The 23,092-nt window shown below is 39.0% G+C and overlaps 2 protein-coding genes and 1 long non-coding RNA gene across 3 annotated transcripts in view; 1 reads left to right on the top strand and 2 right to left on the bottom strand.

Moving 5' to 3' along the window:
• Nucleotides 1-425: 425 nt before the first annotated feature.
• LOC139133391 (short transient receptor potential channel 4-like) lies at nt 426-23,008 on the bottom strand. Its single transcript, XM_070699954.1, has 11 exons — nt 22,957-23,008; nt 22,256-22,345; nt 21,860-22,063; nt 13,965-14,722; nt 13,271-13,514; nt 12,603-12,719; nt 12,065-12,225; nt 8,611-9,135; nt 4,262-4,312; nt 3,323-3,465; nt 426-3,191 (listed from the first exon to the last, which is right to left on the bottom strand). Exons 4-8 carry the CDS (start codon nt 14,375-14,377, stop codon nt 9,045-9,047), a joined length of 1,026 nt encoding a protein of 341 aa, XP_070556055.1. The 5' UTR covers nt 14,378-14,722; nt 21,860-22,063; nt 22,256-22,345; nt 22,957-23,008; the 3' UTR covers nt 426-3,191; nt 3,323-3,465; nt 4,262-4,312; nt 8,611-9,044.
• Nucleotides 15,182-17,028, top strand: LOC139133392 (uncharacterized). The gene is made up of 2 exons (XM_070699955.1): nt 15,182-15,501; nt 16,409-17,028. Exons 1-2 carry the CDS (start codon nt 15,304-15,306, stop codon nt 16,856-16,858), a joined length of 648 nt encoding a protein of 215 aa, XP_070556056.1. The 5' UTR covers nt 15,182-15,303; the 3' UTR covers nt 16,859-17,028.
• The window catches only part of LOC139133394 (uncharacterized), a 46,973-nt gene continuing 46,887 nt past the window's right edge, over nt 23,007-23,092 (bottom strand). The window contains exon 5 of the long non-coding RNA XR_011552586.1: nt 23,007-23,037. This is a non-coding gene — a long non-coding RNA (uncharacterized lncRNA). The remainder of the gene's footprint in view (nt 23,038-23,092) is intronic.

The following is a 23,092-nucleotide window of genomic DNA, read 5'->3' as shown; positions in this document are numbered from 1 at the left end:
AATCTCATGGTATATGATCGCTGGGTGTGCTTTATTGCTTGAAAATACTGAACGTATATCAAAGATTTTGCCCAGTGCAAGGAACGAAAAAGACTTCATTGTACATATAAGCCATGAATATAATGTGAAGAACATTTGGGTGCAAAATGTTCAGCTGTAATAGCATGATATGCTTTTCTACTTTTGTCGGCCATTTGCAATTTCGAATGAGTGAAAATGACATATGTATTGACAAACACACGTGAATAAAAACAATTTAGTTTCCAAGAACATTTCGGATGTTGCGGAGGTATTCGACAAAATGTTTTAGGACAAACAATATGGAAGTTTGTCGGAAAATGGCTACGGTAATGTAGTAATGAGACGTTGGTTACTAAAACATAAGATTTCGTGAAAGCATCCACTCAAAAAAATACGCATTCTGTGATATAAGCATTATTTTACTTCACGTTTTCGAGAGCTAATGTTACTGCGTTCAGTAATTGATGAGAGAAAATCAAAACTGTAGAATGTACAATTCAGTATGAAGAAACACTGAGAGACCCTGTCGTCTCTGTAACAAGGTTGCTTTCAATTTCATTTAAAAAAATTTCGACCGTTTTCCTCAAAAAACATTTACAACTTTGAAGTACAGGATTCTTATCATTAATAAAAAATAAAGAACAACCATAAGCATTAATCTATATTCAATCCAACAAAATTACAACGATCTTGAATACTGCACGTATACATTTCTCTGAGCACATTTTCAAAATTGAAAGTATATTCAGACCTTACATCTTTTTGTACAGATAAAAACCAATATCACAGCAAATGGTACTTTGCAAAAATATTCAAATCTTAATTAAGTTCTGAAATTAGGATTTATGAGTATACGAATAAGAATAGTTTCCTCAGAAGATTTAAATTTAAGATACAACGTGATATTCAATATGTGATGTTCGGGTTCAATATGAAAGTTCAACATTATAGTGCTCTTATGTTACAATTCAGGCCTGGTTTTAAATTTTCTGTGCAAGATCCCCTTATAATATCTTGTCGATTAACTTTATAAATTACATCGATTTACGATTCACATTTTCTTTCCTTCATAATTATCATAACGAAGTTTTCAATGTATACAACAACAATAACAAGAAAAAACGAACATGTTTAAAAGTAAACCTTGCAATTCCTCTATTCCGTTTTTTAAACAATTGCAGTGTGCTACAGCATCTTCCAAAATCTATTGAGATCTTGAGTGTAATGTAATGTACATTTGGGAATATACCCGTATGAACGGTTAAATCAATAATAAAATGACATTTCACGCTGAGAGGTGGGTACCTTATTTGCATGCATAATGAGGATTTTGCTTCAAACCAACACGCACACCAAGCGCTCACAAGTGGCGATGGGTCGGTTTTCTCCGTAGTGGGAAAATACAGATTTTCGTTAAAGCGCTCAATAGATTTTCAAGTTATCCGTTCTATGCGTTCCTAACAAGTGTTATCATAGTCTGGAGGGAAAAAATCAACTTCTGTGGAGTAGTTTTTCGTGAATCCCCGATGTTAGTTTTGACCGCGGCCAGTGCAAGGTCCCGTTAATAATTGCGTCATTTTCGTTAACACGTCTTTGACGACCCCAATTGGGCATTTTCTCCAAGACCAGACCTGCATTACTTTGTGTAACCAACTATTTTTGGTGTTCGAGATCTAGTTACTGAAAAATCGCCGGCGAAACTTTGTTCTAAATCTGACTTCGCCACTCCCTATTCATACTTAGATGGCCGCCGGTGTACACGCACGTATACACTGAACGTGGACGTACCACTTCTGTTACAGGGTACGTGGGTAACTGTACGTAATGCCCCTCCAAGCACAGTATCAGGCGTGTCTGTGAAGCGTCCGTGGCTTCGCCGACACACATGCACCGTGTAGTTATTTATACGGTAAAACAACGTCCGGGTTTAAACGTCACTTTTAATCGACAATTAACCCTAACAATTTCAGAAGAAATGGACACAGAATTTTTATACACGAGATGATAAACAGTAAACTTCATGAAAACATTAAACATCTTACCACCGGGTATCAAATATGTGGAGTTTGCTGAACGCTGGGGTGAGGTCATCGCATAGTTACAAATGCGTCGTTCGCGTTAACATAGTCCTACACTCTTCCCATTCATACGGAACACGGCAAAACCAATCATAAATATGTGTACAGAGTTTGAATTTGGTTCACAGCCTTTAACCCTTGTTTTGTAGCCAATCAATCTACAGATGAGTATCCCCCTATGTTTACGACGTTGCTATGGACCAGGCCACAAAGCTACAGGGAAAATAAATGTCCGTTTCGCTTACTTTATTGCTATAAAACTGCACAAACAAGGAACCTGGTGGTCCGTTACTCTTCAAAATGCTTTTACATGATTTTTGTTTGTTTGAAAAGAAACGATTACGGATTAATAGAGTAAGAAATTTCAGGTGATCCGTATCCTGCGGTCGCAGGGCTGCCATGATGCCTCTAAAGGCTGCATCTTAAAGAGAGGCTGTCCCTCATTATAATATCATTTGCATATTTTGAATTTATGCATATCTGGTACCCAGCTCTCAGCGTGTTCCTTTCTGTTATATAATCATTCAACTTCTAATGTATTGAAATTGATGGATGGATTTTTATATGAGAAAACATAGAAAAAGACCTTATATAGCAATATAGTGTAACATCGACTACCAATATATACATTTTCATTCTACAGTTCATCATGAAGATTTTGAATATACAAAGACTAGGTGAGATCATAAAATAGCATTTCCCTTAAAACATAAGGTACCTTTGACTTTAAAAATCCATCTGAACCCAGGCCGTGAGTATGATCATATATAAAGGCTTCCCGACAGCGATGTGTTTCTAAGGCACGCACAATGTCCACTGTGGCATTGTAATCAGCTGCATGGCTAAAGGATCGACGTAATTAGGTGGCGGGGTTTGTATGGGTCTTTGCATATTTTGTATTGCAAAATGTTGAAAAACTCACTACAGTATGGTGACAAGAGCGACATATCTGTATGTTTGTTTGATATGTACAATGCTTGTACATCAAAGCGAGCTACGATCCTCTTCACAGAAGATGATGATAATTTGATATCAGATTACTGAACGTCATTTAAGAAGTCAGACAGGGCAAGATCCTCGTGACTTTCATTCCTAGAAAACAAATAAACGAAAGATTACTCTTGTTTAAGGTAAAATACATTCAGCAATTACCCAAGATTTGTTTTATGTGACTCACTGGCGTATAGATAACATGGGCTAATTAAAGCGTAAACGACACTCACTGTTCTTCGGAGGTCCCGTTTTCGGGCTGATCTTGACTTTCTTTCCCGGAACGTGTTTCATCTTTTCTCAAATGCTTCACATAATATCTGTGCAGTAGCAGTTTCAAAAACTGAAAAAGAAAACATCCTCTTGTTTCTCTGTACTTTGACGAAAATAACAATTCGTTTTCATAAACATCACGTGACCAATTATCATCAGATTTAAAAATCTTTACCATAATAAGGCTATGACCTTAGACGATTTACCCTGGAATGGTTTAGAGAGTAATCAAATCCTTGCGCATAACACTTTCTCACTCATCTTACGACTGCTTTGCATACTGAAAGGTGAGTCTTTGCAAATGTTTCATTCACGTTTTACAAACAGATAAAAATTGAATGAATCTTTGCAATAAAAGTGATTTTAGCAAAATAAGCCTAGCTCTTTGCAATGCCTCCTTAAATGAATATATTTAAGGTCTGCTCAGAAGCATATTTTAAGTTTACTTGACTACCATGTGAAAGGTGGGAATTGCCTGATATATCAGGCTTCCTGACATTTCAAATCTGGCGCTGATTTTCATGAAATTGCTAGATTGTATCACTCTTTATCAATGAAGCGATAGATATGTTATTAAGTGTGTTATACACACTATGCATTTTTATAGAAATTGCAAACAAATGTGTGATATTTTATGTACTTTTATTTTGTAGAAGTGCCACATGTATGCCTTGGCACATGCTGCTCAGAAATGATACTGCGCAGAAGCATTGTGTGTCAAGGTTTGTCGAACGATCGATATCAATTTTATTGACTGATCTCTGCCGTTCTGACGTTAGGAAAGTACGACGCTTAAGATGTGAGATAATCTCAATACTTGTCAACATATAATAGAGATGTAAACAAGGCAGTTGGAAATCACAGTTATATACGCACCGTTTGATAACTTATGTACGCACCTTATGATAACTTAGTTTTGCCAGTTCCTGTTTTATTTTCGTATCTAGATCCTTTATCATCGTAAGAGACAAATAACATGTCAGTAAGGCACACATTAGAAAGACATTAGCCTGAGACAGAAAAATACATATTCATTTTATTTCGGTTCTCACCCATTGACATTCGATATCGTAAACATGTAACGCCATCGAGCACTCAATTCCAGTATTTATCTAGATTTATCTTTACATGGTATTGATACAGATTTCCTGACTAAGATAATGACATTTATATAAAAGAACATCAAAAGAGGTTTAAACATTTCTCTGGTGTAAATAAAAGATAAAATGAACATTCCATCGTTGATGGCACAGTCTCCACTTGTTAATGGGTACTTTGATTACAAGTTCTTGGAGAGGATAGAATCCTCTTCAATAATTAAGTCTGTGATAAAAATACTTTGATACAGATGGCGTTCAATTGCCAAGAATGAGTACAATGGTGATGAAAACATAAAACCAATGTAGGCCGCCATCCTAATTACAAAAGGTCATAAAATGAGTCAACTAGGAATTAATCGACAGGATGTAGCCAAACATTCTTGCATACTATCCTAACACTAACAGATTATCACCGGTACCATATTTCATAAAGTTTAATGCAGTATTTACAACACTATGAGATCAACATCTGTATCACGTTCCATCAAATTTGACGCAGTATTTGTGGATATATCACTGTAATTCGGAAAGTTAATTACATATGCAATTACAAATTAATTAAAATGAAACTGATAAATGTCTTTTTCTCTGTTAAAGCAATGTAAGCTCAACAACTGGACCAATTTTCATGAAATTTGATGCAGTGTTTCTTGACATATCAGCCTAATAAGGAAACTTCAATAATTGACATGATACTGCTACATGACGTGAAACAAATTGACGAGCATATATATGAAATAGGTCAGTGTCCTTGTATCAACTTTGAATACTCCTGGTGGAAATATGTGTGAGTTTTGGCTCTGTACATAAGAAAATCGTAGCAAAATCGCCGCAACGCAGCCATATTTGATCTTACTGTCTAAAAATCAATATGCATATGTATGACATAAGGCAATGTCAACGTACCAATTTTGAATAAAATCAGTTGAGACATGCCAGAGCTATGACTCTCGACAAGAAAAAATCGTAACAAATGGCCGCCATGCGGCAATATTAGATCATATCGTGAGAGAAATTGACGTGCATAGGTATGACATAGGTCAATGTTCTTGTACCAACTTTGAATAAAATCATTGAAATGTGCCTGACTTATGGCTCTGTACATGACAAAATCGTAACAAAATGGCCACATTTTTTCCACAATGGACCGTATCACAAAACAAATCAATGTTCATATGTATGACATGGGTCAATGTCCTTGTACCAAGTCTGAATAAAATCGGTTGAGAAGTGCCCGAGTTTTGGCTAAGGACATAAAAAAATTGTAACAAAATAGCGGCCATGTGGCAATATTGAATCATATCATGAGACGAATTGACGTCCACATGTATGACATAGGTCAATGTCCTTGTACCAACTTTGAATAAAATCGGTTGAGATGTGCCTGAGTTATGGCTCTGTACATGAAAAAAAATCGTAACAAAATGGCCACACAGCGGCCATATTTGATCTTATCACAACACAAATCAATGTGAATATAGATGACATAGGTAAATGTCCTTGTACTAAGTCTGAATAAAATCGGTCGAGACGTGCCCGAGTTTTGGCTAAGGACATAAAAAAATTGTAATTAAATGGCTACAAAAACAAATTGACATGTATATGTGTGACAAAGGTCAATGCCCTTGTACCAATTTTGAATAAAATCGGTTGAAACATGTCCGGGTTATGGCCCTGTACATGAAAAAATCATAATAAAATGGCCGCATGGCAGCCATATTGGATCGTATCACAAAACAAATCAAGATGCATATGTATGACATATGGAGTAATCCTTGTACCAAGTTTGAATGAAATCGCTCCAGGCATCTCTGAGATATCTGCGTGAACGAACGGACGGATGGACGGACGTACGTACGTACGAACATGACCAAACTTATAAGTCCCCCGGACGGTGTCCGTTGGGACTAACAAAGCTGATTTATAAGATTAAAAAGACGGTATAGAAGCCAAGCTATAAAAGAGAGATGTTGTGCGTACCCCTACGTTATTGTGTGGGGAATGACAAAAATGACAGAAGACACGTATAAAAGAAAAAGAAACGAACCCATACAAATAGGAAGTAGAGACATTTAACACTTGACAGACAACAACCAATCAAGGGATTGACAATGGGAAGATGGTGAATTTGACGCTTTTAAAACTAGATGGTGTCAGTGCACCCTGCTTGTAAATTAACAATTGCTCAATGCATTGCAGAGTCCGTAGCTCATATCAGATGTAATGCAATGTGATAGGGATTGATAAATTGCTTGTTAATATATTCCATCTTTTAATGTAAACATTTTATGGGTACATTGGATAGTAAAGTAAACAAGCAACCAATCAACGGGAAACAAAATAGAAAACCTTTAAGTGGCCCTCCCACTTTAAGTAACATTTTTAAACACATTTTGTTAATGCCAACGGTCACTAGTTGACGTAGCGACCGCGAGCGGATCGCGAGATATCGATAAAAACATGTCGTCAAAAAAAGTAAAAATTTCAATTCAGGTGGCTCACCTAAATTCAGCTTCTGAGCATCGAACGTAGGGAGTACAAGTCTATGCTGACGCTGCTGAACGCCATAGTACCACTCGCGTCGGTGATCGGTCATGCCCCGTAGGAGACAGCCGAGTCTTACTGACTCAGCAAAAAACGAAAAAGAAAGTTTGCTGACTCCACTAGAATTCGCATTGGTGACTGGTATAGCCGTTTGGAAAACTATCGGGAGCGCCTTGGCATTCTTACCCATTGGTAATCGTGATGGTCTGTGGCTCAATTTTGGTCGAACACAGATTAACCCTTTCTACGGGAAAACTGTCTTAATATTTAGAGTACATTTGCCAAAAAAAACACATTTCACTACGGAAACACCCTGGATAATCGCGGTCGGCAAACCTAAGTATAACACATCTTTGCCTTGGTAAGAGCGCACTGCATGGCTAGCCAACTCGAGTCGACAACGCAATACAATACACTGGCAATGGACATTGACAGGATTTCAACATTTTGAAACTGAATATGGCAAAAACTACCTTGACGCAGTAGGAGATGATATCAGTGATATAAATATGAACTGTACATTTTCTTGCATATTCAAATTGGAAACATTTTTACGAAATGGAACTTAGTTTCGGCCGACAGGCTGTCTCAGCACTGGGAGACAACAAAATGTAGTCGTCAGAGGCGGCTAATATTTTACACGTAAAAATATGATATCTATATGGTATTGGTTAAAAATATAATATTACAACTGATTGAGAATAATGAAAACGACAAAAACTAAGGAGAAGTTTTTTTTTAAAGTACCTGAGGTAAAGGCATAATGCTGTATACAAAGTCTGCGTAGTGGGAGGTAAATTAGTTGCGTCGTTCAAACATAGTATGGACTCCCTAGAATACCGTCAATCAGCACCTTCGGGGGATTGAAGGTCATAATCGTAAAACTTCGGGATGTGAAAAATACTCTCGGGAAATGACATTTTTTATCGATATCTCGCGATCCGCGTGCAGTCGCCACGTCAATTATCGACCGTTGGCATTAAAATGTATTTTAAAAATGTTATGAAGTGGGAGTGCCACTTTAAAACAAACATATCTTACTCCCCAACAAAGATTAAGAGTTTGACGTATCAACAGGAATAAGTTGGAAAGAGTAGTGAATATGGCCGGAAAAATAATTGACAAGAAACAATGCCAGCTCTGTAATTTGTATAGACAATCTGTATATAGGAAAGCCAAGGCTATTGTAAGCGATACCTCACATCCATTGTATTCTCAGTTTGATCTGCTGCCTTCAGGGAGACGCTATCGAGTGCCCATAACTCGCAAGAATATTTCAAAGAAATCTTTTATACCAAGTGCAATAAGCATACTAAATTCCAGTCTGTAATTTGTAAGCTTCCACCCATTTTAGATTACACATTACATGATGTCTTTATTTTTATAAGTATGTATCAAGTTTAACGTTTACGTTTGTAAGCTTTCATTGTGTTTTCTATGTGATTCTATTTGTGTGTCTTATTGTATATATGTAGGTGAAGCGAAAGAAAAATTTCCGCTAAAGGACAATAAAGTATAATCTAATCTAATAATCTAATCTAATCTAATCGCTCGCTTGAGCTCTCATGACAGTAATAAAACGATTAGAAAGAATTCATATCCACCTCGAGATTGTCCGGATCCTCTTCTTTACCCACGTTCCCAATCTCAAAAACAAACAGAGATACCGAGACAAGACCAATTGAAGTGTAGTAAATGCGGAAACAAAGCAGGAAAGCCGGAGAAAGGCCTCATGAATAAATGTTGGCAATCAATATTATACAAGAGTACGTGACTGGACGTAGGCATAAGACAAACGTATTTTTCCTTTCAGCAGAACTTACAGTTTTACATGAAACGATGTTCACATAGAGTTATTCCGGAAAGTAATGCACGGCATAAAATTACTAGAATGAAGAGGAGGAATCAGTCTGGGCCAGTGTCTCACAATGTCGAGCTTAATGTGAAATATTATATATCATGACAATGTTTGCATTCCCTTAAATATCTTCGAAATTAATTTCAAGATATAGTTTTGTTTTTGACGTAAGCGTATGCTTTAGTTGTCATGATGGTAATAAGGGGAATAAAAATATTTCATGGTCACCTCGGGGTTGTCCTGATCGTCTTCATGCAAATCCTCAACCTTTAAAGCAAACAGATACAGAAACGAGGCCGTTTAAGTGTAGTAAATGCGGAAACAAAGCAGGAAAGGCGGGGAAAGACCACATGAATAAATGTTGTCAATCAACATTATACTAGAATACGCCTCTTGACTAAAGGCATAAGACAAAGAACGTACTCCCCTTACTACTTACAACTTTACTTAAGATACAGATAGTGCCATTTCGTTGAAAGAAATGCACGGTCATATACTTCGAATTAGTCGTACAAAATAGCGTAGTTCCCTTACTCTGTTATAGGCCTGCGTTCGCGCTAGATTGTCTAATCAGAAAATTTACCCACTAGGCTACAATTACAATGGAAAACAAAGGCTATCACACCTCCATAATCCTCATACAGACTAGAACAAAGGCGATCCCAGGGATCCCCAAAAGTGCATTTAAGAAACTATTATCAGCTAAACTACAGTATATGCTAAGTCCTTGAATAGTCTCATCGTGATGTTTTTATCGATTAATTAAACGAAGCAAATAAGGCCACAGGGACGCCACTAATCATTATTATTAGAGCAATATTATTATAGATTAGATCCCAATTGCGCAAGAAATCTTTCATGTTTTCAACTGTTTCAAATGTTTTTAATCTTATTAATTTCGTTATATTTTTGAATTGGTAAACCAAACCATGCTCCGTTTCACATGCACAGTACAAACATAGTCAAGTCAAACTCTCTATGTCATTGAAATTACCAAACTTTATTGAAAGAACTGTCGTGTTAGCTAGCCACAACGCTTGATAAATGCCTGCACTAATAATGACTTTCGACAGAGTAAAATTTACTCAACGGATGCCTGACGGCCGAAATTGTTCGTATCATGAAATGACATGCATGATTAGAATGCCTCATGGACGGTCTCACACGATTAATTGCTTTCTTTGCATATGCATGTAAATGCTTTGCAAAAGTGCTCTCAAACGCTACCGTTATCGTAATTGTTTTAAACACTTTACCCGAAACACTTTAAAATCATTCAAGTCTTATAAATCAAATTTTATTACGTCTATCCATGCTTCCTAAGTTAAACCTTTGAAGCAGATATTAATTTACCCTATAAACTCATTCGCGAAATATTGATCTGACAATTGCACCTTGCAAAACAGCAATATAATCGTGGCTCCTGTAATCACACAGGTCAAAATGCACACTTTACAAAACCGAAAACTTCAGGTATTCCGTGTAAAACATTCTAGGGAAAGTAAACGTGAAGATAATATAAGTCACTCCCGATTCATATTTATAATGAATGAAATAGGCTAATAAAATATTCTAGACTAGAAGGACGAACGATTTTGTGGAAAATGTTTCCAAACACGAAAATTCCTAACCAGTACGATTTAATGGTAATCGAGCCACTTGATACGTCATCAGAAGAATAATGCCATTCATAACATACTCGTCAAAGTATAAACCCCTGCTCGTGTATAAGAGCCCCCGATCTCAGGGGATTTTCGAAAATGCGGTACATCCGTTTACGAGCCCCCACTCTACCTAGTTTAACCCTTTGAGCGCCAAAGTCAAGTTTTGCCGCCCTTATAAAATGTAACCCTGGCAATTTTTTCGTATATTTTGCAACATTTTGACCAAAAGCAGTTGCCAATGAAAAATAATGTTAATTTGGTCCAAAATTGTCGAAAACAAGTACAAAAAATTCATAAAAATTGGCAAAATTTTGCACACAAAGTTTAGTGGGAAAATGTACAGCATTCAAAGAGTTAACTCGAACACGGGAAGGCTAGGAGAGTATAAGGGGTTTTTACAGTTGGTAAAGTTATTTTTCAGATGAAGGAAACTATTAAAATATGTTAAAACAATGAAACGTTTGGGAAACGGCATGTTTTGCCAGTACTTTTATGATTGTGTGACCCTCCGTCCCATCCTCTGTCTCCCATTACCTAAATAGAATAGTCCCACTCTGGAGTCACATCAGCCGTTTTTTTAATTCACGTCCGCAGTGCTGGTTGTAGTCCTCTAACGCAATGTCATTTTTTTTAAGAAACTATCCTTTTATCTGTGAATTAGTTTTCGCCCGTGACTCTAACACGTTTCACTTCTATGTTGTTGTTTTCACAAAAGGCAGACCGTGTGATGTTTGAAAGTTTGGTTGTTACGTGCAGCTAACGCATACCGGTTCAGAGTTCACTCTATGCTGTTGATCGGCAGCTTGCTGACGCCTTTCTTTCAAGATTATTTTTTACTTCTACATATCATATGATTCAAGCGGGAATTACACCATAAAGTCACTTCTATATCTAGGAATTGGGTATTTAGAGTATCATCATCATCATTAGGGTATCATCTCTTCGTATTACGCAAAGATAGTCCTCTTTTTCCAAAAATATATAACGCACAGGTGGCAATACATATGAATCGATTTATCCAAAAAACGAAGAGAAAATAATTAAAAAGTATCGATATACGTACAAATAAAAAGAAAAACCTTGAGAAATATGAAATTTTAATAATTTATACTAAAATAATGAATGTTAGAGATGCTTAATTCTATTTTATTTGATGCCTATTTCAGTTTTTCCCCTCAAAATATAAAGTACAGCATGACTGGATTGTAAATTATTTATAAAGGAGTACAGGTAAGGTTTCATAAACAAACATAATCATTAATGAAATCATTATATCTTTTGTCCAAAGCCAGTATATGCAGCAAATTGAACCCTATTTTATCGATCAAAATAATTCACAAAATCCCGGAGAGGAGTGAGAATCTTTTTACAACTTACACCAAGAAAAAAGTATTTCGGTGGCCTCTTTATTTTCACATGTTCTTAGCACTTATCTATCTTTCAATGACAAAAATAAACAAACATGTTGGATAAAAAAATTAGTGGTCCGATCGCCCTTGCACTGAATAAAACGAAGAAAAGCTTAGGCTTAACTTTCCCTTGCAAAAAAAGTAGCGGAAGCATACGATCAGTGGACTGCTGAGTAACAGGATGAGATAGCATACCGTTGTCGCGGGAGTCATGGGTGGCCGTTTTGCGCAAACGTAGGACATCCATATTTTGGTTCTTTCAAATTTCCACTCAAGATCAATAACTTCCTGGAATAACAAACAATCGAAGCACCATTTTGCTTATAGTTAACACTATGAATTTTGAATCCATTCTATAATGTTTTGTACAGCCAAAGAAACCGCTGCGACACAATCAACCGGCACAGTAAGTATGAACACAACTTGACACCTGTGTATGATCGGTTGAACTTACATCATAGCAAATTAATGAATCTCGAACTACGTACGTCATTACAGTAGCAAAATACACGCCTCGCGTAAATTAAAAAAAGGTAGCATAGCTTATTTCTGTTTACCGAGCTACATGACTAATAAAATTACTACAGATTGATCGTTGATGTGGGCGTGGTCCTTGTTGCATAATTTTGCTTTTGGATTACGCACAGCAGGCAAAAGATATTCACTTTGGCAAAGTTCGGGTTGTAGTAAGCCTTAAATTGCACTTTCCCATGCATTGCCAATAGTTTTAGATATTTGAGGTAAGTTTCCGAACCCAGCGTGTCTTGCAGGGACTTCGTTGCCTGTATGAATATCCAAGAATGCAAAAGTAGGTAGTGGGTCATCCATACATGTTCAGGATAAATGTTGGTCTCATTGTGATCCTTTTCCTGAAAATAGAAACTCTCTGGCCCTTCATGGTTGCCCGAAGTTGGCTAGACATAAATACGTAACTGCATTTTTATGAGGTATGCCAGCCGAACCAAAAGTAGACTTTTTCTATGCAAACTAAAAGAAGCATTCTTTCTGCTCATACACTCTAAGTTACAAAGTAATACCTTGGCGTGCTCTGTAGAAAGAAATTTTGAAAGGGTTTCAGGGTTTGCCGATGAAGTTAGGGGGAAGTTTCGTAGGGATGTTGAAGTTGATGTGCCGTTTGGTTTTGGAAAAGAAGACGTTTTTAATCTCCGACAAAGTTAAAGACAGGGGCAGGTGATGTGACAAATTACAATTTCTTTGGTCAGATACACGATTTCTCAGAGTCACGGATCACCATGACAGGTTTGAAAAGTTTACGTGTTACGGTGCTCTCAATCTCGCTCGCAGGTTCCTGATGAAGTGCTCTTTAACGTACCTGTACCCGAGTGTATCTATCAGACATCATAGCGATGCACAAATTCAGTAACATTATGACAACAATAATGCCAAAGAAAGTGTACAACACGTATCCCATGGTTACATAATAGTCAGCAGCGGCTGAGGCAAATCTACTTAATTCAGAGGAAATATTGAACCTCATATTTTGGTCAACTTGTAGATCATCTGTGCCATCTCCTCCAAAAATTGTCGTAATTAAGATCGTCAATGATGAGGAAAGCCTGTAAAGCAACAAAACAATAGTTTATTTTTCTCTTGCTACAGCAACTGTCTTTGTTGTGCTTAGGGAGGTAATATCTCTCGCAACAATGAACTAATTGTCAACGACAATGAAATCAAACGGAAAAGCGATGTTGACAAAATAAAATTACAATGGCCATTGTTGTAAGAATTCAACATTAATATCGAAATGGACTTGTAATAAAATGTTAGGCTCTGCTTATTAGGTTGTACTTGTCATCTCAACACCTATCTTGCCCATTTGCCGCAACACTAATGACCCAAATATGATTTTATCGATACTGAAATGCAGCTCACATCGCCAATATTTTCAATAATTGAGATTATTTCAGTTGTAATAATTGTAGTCAGTCGGTAGGCATAATACCACCCATTTGGTATAACAATAAGCAATGTAGTGAAGTACTTAAACAATGGTATTGTGAACTTACTCAGCATAACCTGACTGGTCCGAGCCAAGGTCAACGTAGAAGTAATACATGGCAAGTGCGAATGCCAGAACAACATATCCAAATATAATAAGAAAGCGAAATATGTCATGCCTCATATCGGTAAATATAATCAACATTGGACCAAAAAAATGCGACAAGTACAATGGTTTCAATAAGCGAAGCAAGGCAAAGATGAAGCTGAGGGAAGCTAATTTACTGAGAATAATACATATGTACGGATTTTGGTAGATTGTACCGAAAAACAACGGATTTCCCAAAATAACGCTTCCCACAAAAAAGGTAAAAATAAAAAAATCCAAAAGGTTCCAGTAGCTTTTGAAAAATCTAAGGCCTTCTTCGAATATCCCTACAAGTTCATCAATGAAAAGCGCCCCAAACCAAATTAAGGACATGATAAGAATAGGCCAATAGTTTACGTTGGACACCACCACAATCTGACTGTTAATTATTTTATAATTGACTGAAACATCGTAAATAAAGAACAGAAGAAGAAATGACGCATAAGTGAAGTAGTGAGTCAGTAAAGCCGTTTTAGGACTGTGGAAGAATTTCTGAAGCCGCGTTCCTTTACAGAAGAAAAGTTGCACTGGAATCAGTTGACAAATTATGCCGAAGACGAAAATACTATAAAACAGGTAAATTAAGCCCCACAGCTTCCCTTTCTTCTTTGCCCATCTCCGCTGCCCACGCAACCATTCTTGCTTGAGGAAGTGCTGGCATTTTTCCTGTACGAGAAACTGAAAAAAAAATAATATATTAGCTGCCTTGTCATTTAATATTGCACTCTAGCCCGTCATTCAAGGAAAGCGAGCTCCAGCAAAGGGAAAACGACGATCAAAGGCATATATACCGAATGAAACCTGAAGCGCAAGATAAATTTGTCTCTTCGAAGTGAGGACTAGTTGATTAGGCCTGAAAATGTAAAACTTTTTATGGATGTACACTAAATATAAATATCAATATCGCCAGTAAGTGGAACCGAATAGAGAGCAAGAAGCCCATTTGAACTAATATAGGTCAGATAGAATGTGATATTTTCATGAGACTTTATATTCTTTAAATTGCATTTTTTGTGAAGAGTGAAATAGTAAATCTATTTATGCATTCAAAAACATTCATGACAATGCTTGACAAGTCAAACTTCCTGAATTTCTTAGTTTCCCGTTTCGCAGCATCTCAAAAAAAGGATATTCAAAGCCGAGTCACGTAGCGATTATCATTACGCCACTCATGAATATTCATATAGACAGTATAAATAGTCCTAAGACAATAGGTATCATGGTCACTCGCTAACAACGGAGCTCTGGGCCGGTGCAGCATGGATTCTCGCTCTGTCTCAGATGCAGCCAAATCGTTCGTCGCAGCGCACGGTCGCTCCACCAGCGGTTCTAGTGTTCCTGCACCCGTTCAACCTGATGGTGCAGGCCCGTCCAAGTCTACTGCATCCACTCCTGGGACGGCTTCTGCCTCCCAGCCTCTTCAGGTAGCTTCACCTGCAGCAGAGATCTCGGTCAAAGTGAGTATTATTCCTTTTTTAGCTCTTTGTCGGCCGTGGAACTCCCTCTTCCCTGTTCCTTTTTCTTCTTTTTGGCTTTCGTTCGTTTCTGTTGGCCTTTGTGTCGCTGTTCCCGTGCCGTGTCGGTTTTCCTTTTTTCGTCGTTTCCCTCGCCCCTTTCGTGTTCCTTTTCTTTCTCTTCGTTTGCGTTTCGTTCCACGGCTGGTCTTCCTGCCCTCCCTCTTCTCGCGTTTTTGTCTTCTTTCGCAGGTGCAACACGTGTCTGAAACAATGGGGAACAAGTGTGGCTCGTGTGCTGTCCCCTTGCTTGGTTCTGTCGACGGTCTTTCTTTCCCTTTCCTTTCTCCCTTTTTCTATAGTATAAGTATAGTATTTGACTGTATTGAGACGGCTGCTACATGGTCAAGAGAAATTTTCCGCGGTGAGGACACCTAAGTACAGTGAGGTACGCAGGTAAGTGGTGGCCGAGGGATACCAGAGCGATGAGGCTTCTGGCGCGTGAGAAGCGATGTGGCTCCTGGTTTGTGAGAAGCGATGAGGCTTCTGTTTGTCAGAAGCGATGAGGCTTCTGGTTTGTGAGAAGCGATGAGGCTTCTGTTTGTCAGAAGCGATGAGGTGTATTCTTTGTGAGAAGCGACGAGGCTTCTGCTTTGCGAGAGTCAATAAGGCTTTGATTAAAAAAAAAAAAAATTGAGAAAAGTTATGAAGCATTTGTCAACAGCTTGAGCACTGTTCCGCAGTGACGTTGTCTTGAGTTTGAAAGTCACAGTGGTCTCACAGGTGGAAAAAAAAAGAAAAAAAAGAAAAGAATTATACCTATTGTATTGAAGGCGTTTCCAGTCTTGAGATCCTGTCTTGTGAAGGTATTTGAGCTATCGTCTCACACACATGTTGTGTGTCCTTACAGGTGCCTGCCCAGGATACTTTGCAACAGCTGCTGCATAAGGTGGAAAAGTTGCAGCAAGCAGCTGACTCTGCCAATGTGGATGAGGCCCTCCAGAAGGTCATGGACCTGGCACACCTGTCGGCGACCCGTTACCAGATTATTAACGCCCTCAGAGTGCTCGTGGATAGGGCTACAGCAGCGAACCACCAGAAGCTGAACCGGTTCCGTGCGGTTTTATCCCAATTTGAAGCAAACGAGTTTGGGCGGGACGCGGGAAAACTGATAGTGCTCCTTCTGGGCAACAAAGAGGAGGAGGAAATAGCCTCAAAAGTCGGAAAATTCCTAAAGCATACGAGGGAATCCGCCCGTCCATATCCAAGCCCTCGCCAACGGGGCTTTCGGCAACAGAAACCAGACGTCAAGTGCTATGTTTTGTGGAAATCTTGGCCATGTTGCCAGAGACTGCCCTGACAAAAAGCAATGAAATAAATATACATAATGTGACCCTTGGAATGATCTGACATCGGACTTGACCTTGATTTAAATTTGATGTATTTAAGTTATTCCATTTATCTTGTGTGTAGTATATATTTGCAGAAAGTTAAAAAAAAAATATATATATATATAAAAATAAATATGAACGTGGCATACGAAGTTTAATATAAAAGTTGTCCGTTTTCTTGGGAAATTTTACATTCTTTGTATATTCCCCTCAAATATTGATTAAAAAAAAAAAATCTTGTTTTAATCACCCCTACTCCTGGACAGGGGGGCCTCCTAGAGCCCTCCGCCTCTCAGGCGGCCTGCCTTTCGCATGGTCCTGTCCGGGGGTGCCTCCTTTTTTTTTTACCACTGGGCTGTTTCTAAGTTTTGATGTTAGTGTTTGACCTTGGTTCTTTCTTCAGATCTCCCACCCATGGGAATTTGATTCCGACGACAATTTTAAGGCTCAGCCCAGAGATTGTTTTGGATGGGTTACGCTAGGGGGGCACCCCCGGAGAGGCACTGCATGACGAGGTTTTCGACGACCTACAGTTGGTAGCCAGAGGTTTAGTAAAGAGAGCCCCGACCAGTCTATCTTTTAGAAATCCGACGAGTTTGTAGCAGGAGAATTGCATCAGCATCTTAATGTATGGGAAAAGCTGACGGCCGACTCTCTCAACGGGAAACTGGTAATGAACTGGTTGACTGATGGCGTCTCAGTATCCGAATACTTACAGCACTTCAGCGGGACATTTAAAGGGAAAACTTACAACCACGATGCTCCACCTCCATGTGTATTTCAAAATTATCCTAACAGTAGTGATTTCTCATCATTTATTGGAAAAACAATCAATGAACGTTTGGTAATGGGGGCCATTTCTATATGGGGTAACGTCGAACGTGATCGTCCCCCTCTTATCGTCATGCCCATTGTTGTCGAACCAAAAAAACCCAGGATGTGTATAGACATGCGTTATATTAACCTTTGGATGCGGGATATGCCGTTTAAGCTTGACAAACTTGTCGAGGTTAGTAGATATCTGCAAAAGGGCGATTACCATTACAAATGTGACGATAAGAGTGGCTACGACCATGTTTTAATAGCAAAACAAGACCGTACTTATTTCGGTTTCCAATGGGCGGGTGTGTGGTACGTATGTAACACCTTGCCCTTTGGATGGAAGCTTTCTGGATATGTATACCATACGATTGGTTATGAAATCACAAATTACGCGCGTAGGTTGGGGGTCCCTTGCATTCAGTATATCGACGACCGTCATGGAGGGCCTTTGCAGTTGTCATCTATATGTAATGTGCCGCAAGAAAATTGTACCCCCCTACAACTTGCGCAATCAGCCGCGTATATATTGTTTGCATTGTGTGTATTGGCCGGTTATTTCATCGCCTTAAGAAAGAGTGTTCTAAGGCCAGTCACGTCACTTGTTATGCTGGGTTTCAAAGTAGATTCGCTCGCTCAGTCCTTTGCTATTCCCGAGGACAAACAGAATAAGTTTTTACAGCTAACGGAGGACATACTCGATCGACGGGCTGTCCCAGTACAACAAATACAGAAAGTACTCGGAAATGTAGCTCTTTCTCACTTGCTATCCCGTGTGCCAGGTTGTGCATTCGCCAGTTAGCAGGAGCGATTTCTAAAGCTCAGAAGAAGGCCACCTATTTGATTCCCATTAGGCAAGGCGTGCGCGAAGAGTTGTTGGAATGGCGAGAGTTAGTCACAAGAGTTAGACCATTTAGATGGCTACCCACAAGTCACTCAAATCTCAACTTGTACACTGATGCTAGCTCTTATAAATGGGGGGCAGTACTCCAAGCTAAGGGTGTTCCCCCCGTAGAAATCAGTGACATGTGGGAAGAGTCGTGGCAGCATCAGCATATTAATGTCAAGGAGGCAGAGGCACTTCTTCGCGCCCTTATCGCTTTAAAGGACAAGTTACACAATATCAGGCTGGACGTGAGTGTAGACTCTATGGTTTTGGTACACTCTTGGAATAGCGGGTTCCCGGGCTCAAAAGCAGAAAAACTCAACAAGATTCTTAAAGATGTTTTTTACCACTGCGTCGAGCAAAATTTGCATATAATGCTGTCCCACGTTGGGTCAGTCGACAACATCGCAGACAAACCCTCTCGACAGCTGAGTCAAAATGATGTTACTGTGACAAAATCAATTTGGCAAAAAATCCAAGCCGAATACGGGCCTCACGACATAGATGCAATGGCCACCGAATCAAACGCGAAATTAGAGCGTTTCATATCCCCTTACCCGCAACCAAGATGCGAGGGTGTGAATTTCTTTTCTCACGACTTCAATAAGCGAGACAATCTATACATTTTCCCTCCTCTCCCTATCCAGTCGCTCGTTATCGAGCATGTGGTTAAAGAGAAGCTACGAGCCACGGTCATCCTCCAATTTGAGAAATCAACGCCGCCATGTTGGCCTTTGGTGAAAAAACATAGCTCAGTTTGTACCCAGATAGCCGCGGCCGGTGAAACGAATGTTATTATGTTTCCATCACGCTTAGGATACGTCAATGCGCAAACGTCTGGTCCTCTTTTCATCGCCCAATTTAATATCCGCACCAACGAGTAGACAAAATAAAAAAAAAAAAATTGTAGGGTTAATCACTTGCAGATCAGAAATAATAGGCTAATATATATATATATATCTATAGTTGTATATATTAAAAAAAATAGTACATTTGACATTAGTGTGTCAAACTTTATACGTTGACAAAAACTAAACAACCCCTCCCCCCCCAAAAAAAAAAAACAAATTTAAAAAACAACAAACAAACAAAATATAGGTCTGCTGATAGCTGCTGGTATATTTCCCGTTGTATTTTTTCAGAGTTTGGTTATGCGGTGCGCCACCCCCTGGCAACTGTTCGCCTTCCGACGACTCGAAATGCCACGTGTGCTCCACTGAAAGAATTCGTAAAAGAAGCAACAAATTTCAGTAGCACAAGCCCGTCTGGACCTTACAGAGGTTGACGCCCGTATCCACCATTTGCTGGGTGACAAGTCTGCATATGACACACAAAAAGACAGATTGGTTCAGCAGCTAGAGGCTTTCTTAAAATTATTGCCGGTTCCTAAAGATTTGACCCAAGCCTCTCCCCAAGACATAGTTAGATTTCTGGTCTTCAAGGACTCTGACGCACGGTCTCAAGTGCACGAAGCAAACTGCCGATTTCTTGGAGTTTCTGGTAGTAGTCGCTGGTTTGCTCATGCCCAAAACGCTTACGTCTAGGAACAATCAAGAATGCAGTGGCAAAATTAAGTTCCTTTTACTCCGCCATGCAAATGGTCGGTATCACAGCGAGTAACCCGGCGGTGTCTGTAATGGTAGACAGGTATATAAAAAAATCCGGGGAAGAGCAAGCAAAGGCCCAAGTCACGCCGAAACAAGCTAAGCCTCTATTCGTTAACAAAATTAGAGTTTTCCTAGACCATATTTTGAGCAAGATCGCATCCTCCGGAGCGCCCATAGAAACGTACATCTACGCTAGAGATATAACTGTGTTCAAAATGTTAATGATGTCGGGCGACAGAGCAGGGGACCTGGGACAGATCAAAACCCAAGAAATATTTCGATTAGCGGACGGTACTGGTCTCGTATTCAACCACACATTTGGAAAAACGCTGAGAGGGGAACACTCAAATATGTTTATCATTAAAAAGTGCCATGATAAATTGCTCTGTGCAGTTACAGCCATAGAGGAATATGTAAAACTGGCGGATAAAATAGGACTCGATCTGTCGCTTGGGTATCTTTTCCGTCCCACCTCCCCAAGTGGAAGAATCGAATGCAAACCGCTCACATCACAGGCAATATACTCCCGATTAAAGTATTATTTGCACGAGTTGAACCTCGATGACTGGGAAAACCCACATAGTTTCAGGAGTGCTTGCGCTATTATGTTGACGCTGGCCGGGTCTACGATCAGTGAGGTAATGTCACATGTGGGCTGGAGGTCGGAAAGATCCCCTAATCTTTACATGCAGTTGCACAAGTCAGCAAAGGCAGAGGCTCCCGCATCTAGATTAGTGGAGGCAATAGCCAACCAGGCCCATTTGACGCGTGAGTATGAAGCTTTGGAAAGAATGGTTGCCTCCAGTCGACCGGCTTTCCCTTTAAGCGGTAGATAAGTCACCTTGCTAGCGGTTTCATATAAGATGTGTACCACCTCCGTACGCATATATTTATTTACAAATAAATATTACGTATGGTGCGCTCATGTATTAAATAAAATATTAATAGTAGTGATAATATGCACATGTATCTACTATGTTTCTTTGAGGATATGTATTAAAGACACTAACTGTATATTGTCTCTTGGAGTGGCCTCTTATTCAGTGTCTACTATTTTAGGAGAGCAGAAACTTGGAGGAATGGAGGTTATGGGTGGTTTTACTATAGTAAAAGACTAGACAGCGGAGCTAAGGTGGCAGCAATAAAGATATCTCGATCCCAATCCTTAATACAATAGGCTATATCATTGAGCGAAGTGATGAGGCTTTAAATATGTTAATATTCAAAGCCGAGTCACGTAGCGATTATCATTACGCCACTCATGAATATTCATATAGACAGTATAAATAGTCCTAAGACAATAGGTATCATGGTCACTCGCTAACAACGGAGGTGGCGGGTCGGATGAAGTATGTACAGACTTAGGTGACGGGCGCTGGTGTGTTTTCTCGAGCCCACCCGCCCACCCTATTTTAGGAGATCACTCGCTCAATGTACAGCCGCAAAACAGATATCTCGATCCCAATCCTTAATACAATAGGCTATATCATTGAGCGAAGTGATGAGGCTTTAAATATGTTAATATTATTAACACTAAAATGCAAAAGCACAAGGATGCGAAAGCTATACAATGTAATGTTGATTACGTTGGGGCTGTGTCAACCTAAATCCAGCAATTGTACTCTTTTAAAGTGTAGATGAAACAATATACATTTTACCCGTTTTTGTTTTGTTTCTATGGCCTTGTTGGCGAGTGATAACTCCTTATTCACCCGATCACACACAAAATGGTTGCAGTTATCTTGACGACTGTTGTCATTTTCACCTTCCAATAACTTGCCAACTTCATCAACTGTGATGCAAGAGTTCAGAATATCTACGGTGAACCTGGTTAGACTTTCTTGAAGTCTTTCAAGAGTTTCCTTTGGTAAAGAAGTGATACATCCACTATTTAATATGTAATGGTCAATGAAGAATTTGATCAAAGTCATTGGAAAAGCAGATGCTGCTCGTAGCATTTCACAGAAATAAAATCACAAACATTTCCATCAAAATATTATATTCGATGACCATTAAGGGTGACTGAAATCGGAATAAAGTGCAGCACATATTACCTTCCAAATCGTGTAATCCAGTACATTGACAAGCTGTGTTAGTTGTTTAGATCTTTCAAAAGCATCCTGCAGGAAACACGATTTATTAACCTGCATAAGAAATGGAAGCTTACATTAACAAAGGACCATGTAAAGGGGGTCACAAACCTAGGGTACAAACATCCGTATAATCGAGACAGGGCCTGGAACATCACTTGAAGTCGATAAGAAGAAGCCAACACTACTTAAAAAGCAGGATGGCACGTTTCCATACCAACCTGTAAGTTATGATGAAAACTGTTTTTAGTTATTGAGAGTAACATATCTAAATAATTCTGTATTTCATCGTTTGTCTAGCGGATGTAATTAAGCAATAGCCCCCGCCGCAGGAGGGTATACACGAGATTTTGGTACAATGCACGACATATAGCACGAGCCGATAGGCGAGTGCTATATGTAGTGAATTGTACCAAAATCAAGAGTATACCCAACTACGAAGGGGGTTATTGCTATAATATTATATCAACTTGTGTGTCTTTGTTGTCTTGTTTGGGTATTTTTGTCACTTTAAGCCCCAAATGCAGAAAACGGACGACTGGGAGATCGAATGTCGATCAGGAGTCATTAGTGCTGTCGCTTTGTGGAAAGAAGAAGCACGATTGCTGAAATGTAAACCATTAATATCTGTTCTTATTGCAATAATATAATATGCATATAATTACCTCCTGTCGATCTTTCTTTTCCGAATAAAGGTATGAAATACTTATATAGGCGGGACTTCACTATTTGGTCGATTGGTCCTTCTGTGAGGAACGTGGAAATATTGTAAATATCGTTATAACATGAATTTGTCTTTTA

The sequence above is a fragment of the Ptychodera flava genome, chromosome 5 (genome assembly GCF_041260155.1).
Source record: "Ptychodera flava strain L36383 chromosome 5, AS_Pfla_20210202, whole genome shotgun sequence".
In the NCBI taxonomy this organism is placed as follows: domain Eukaryota; kingdom Metazoa; phylum Hemichordata; class Enteropneusta; family Ptychoderidae; genus Ptychodera; species Ptychodera flava.
This window is presented reverse-complemented; position numbering and strand designations above follow the sequence as displayed.

Coding starts and splice junctions, on each gene's coding strand:
- LOC139133391 (XM_070699954.1), bottom strand. CDS start 14,377: ATGTCCTTAATTTGGTTTGGGGCGCTTTTCATTGATGAACTTGTAGGG. Junction 13,515..13,964: donor GACCAGTCAGGTTATGCTGA/GTAAGTTCACAA, acceptor GTTGCTTTACAG/GCTTTCCTCATCATTGACGA. Junction 12,720..13,270: donor ATAGATACACTCGGGTACAG/GTACGTTAAAGA, acceptor ATATTCATACAG/GCAACGAAGTCCCTGCAAGA.
- LOC139133392 (XM_070699955.1), top strand. CDS start 15,304: ATGGATTCTCGCTCTGTCTCAGATGCAGCCAAATCGTTCGTCGCAGCG. Junction 15,502..16,408: donor CAGCAGAGATCTCGGTCAAA/GTGAGTATTATT, acceptor GTGTCCTTACAG/GTGCCTGCCCAGGATACTTT.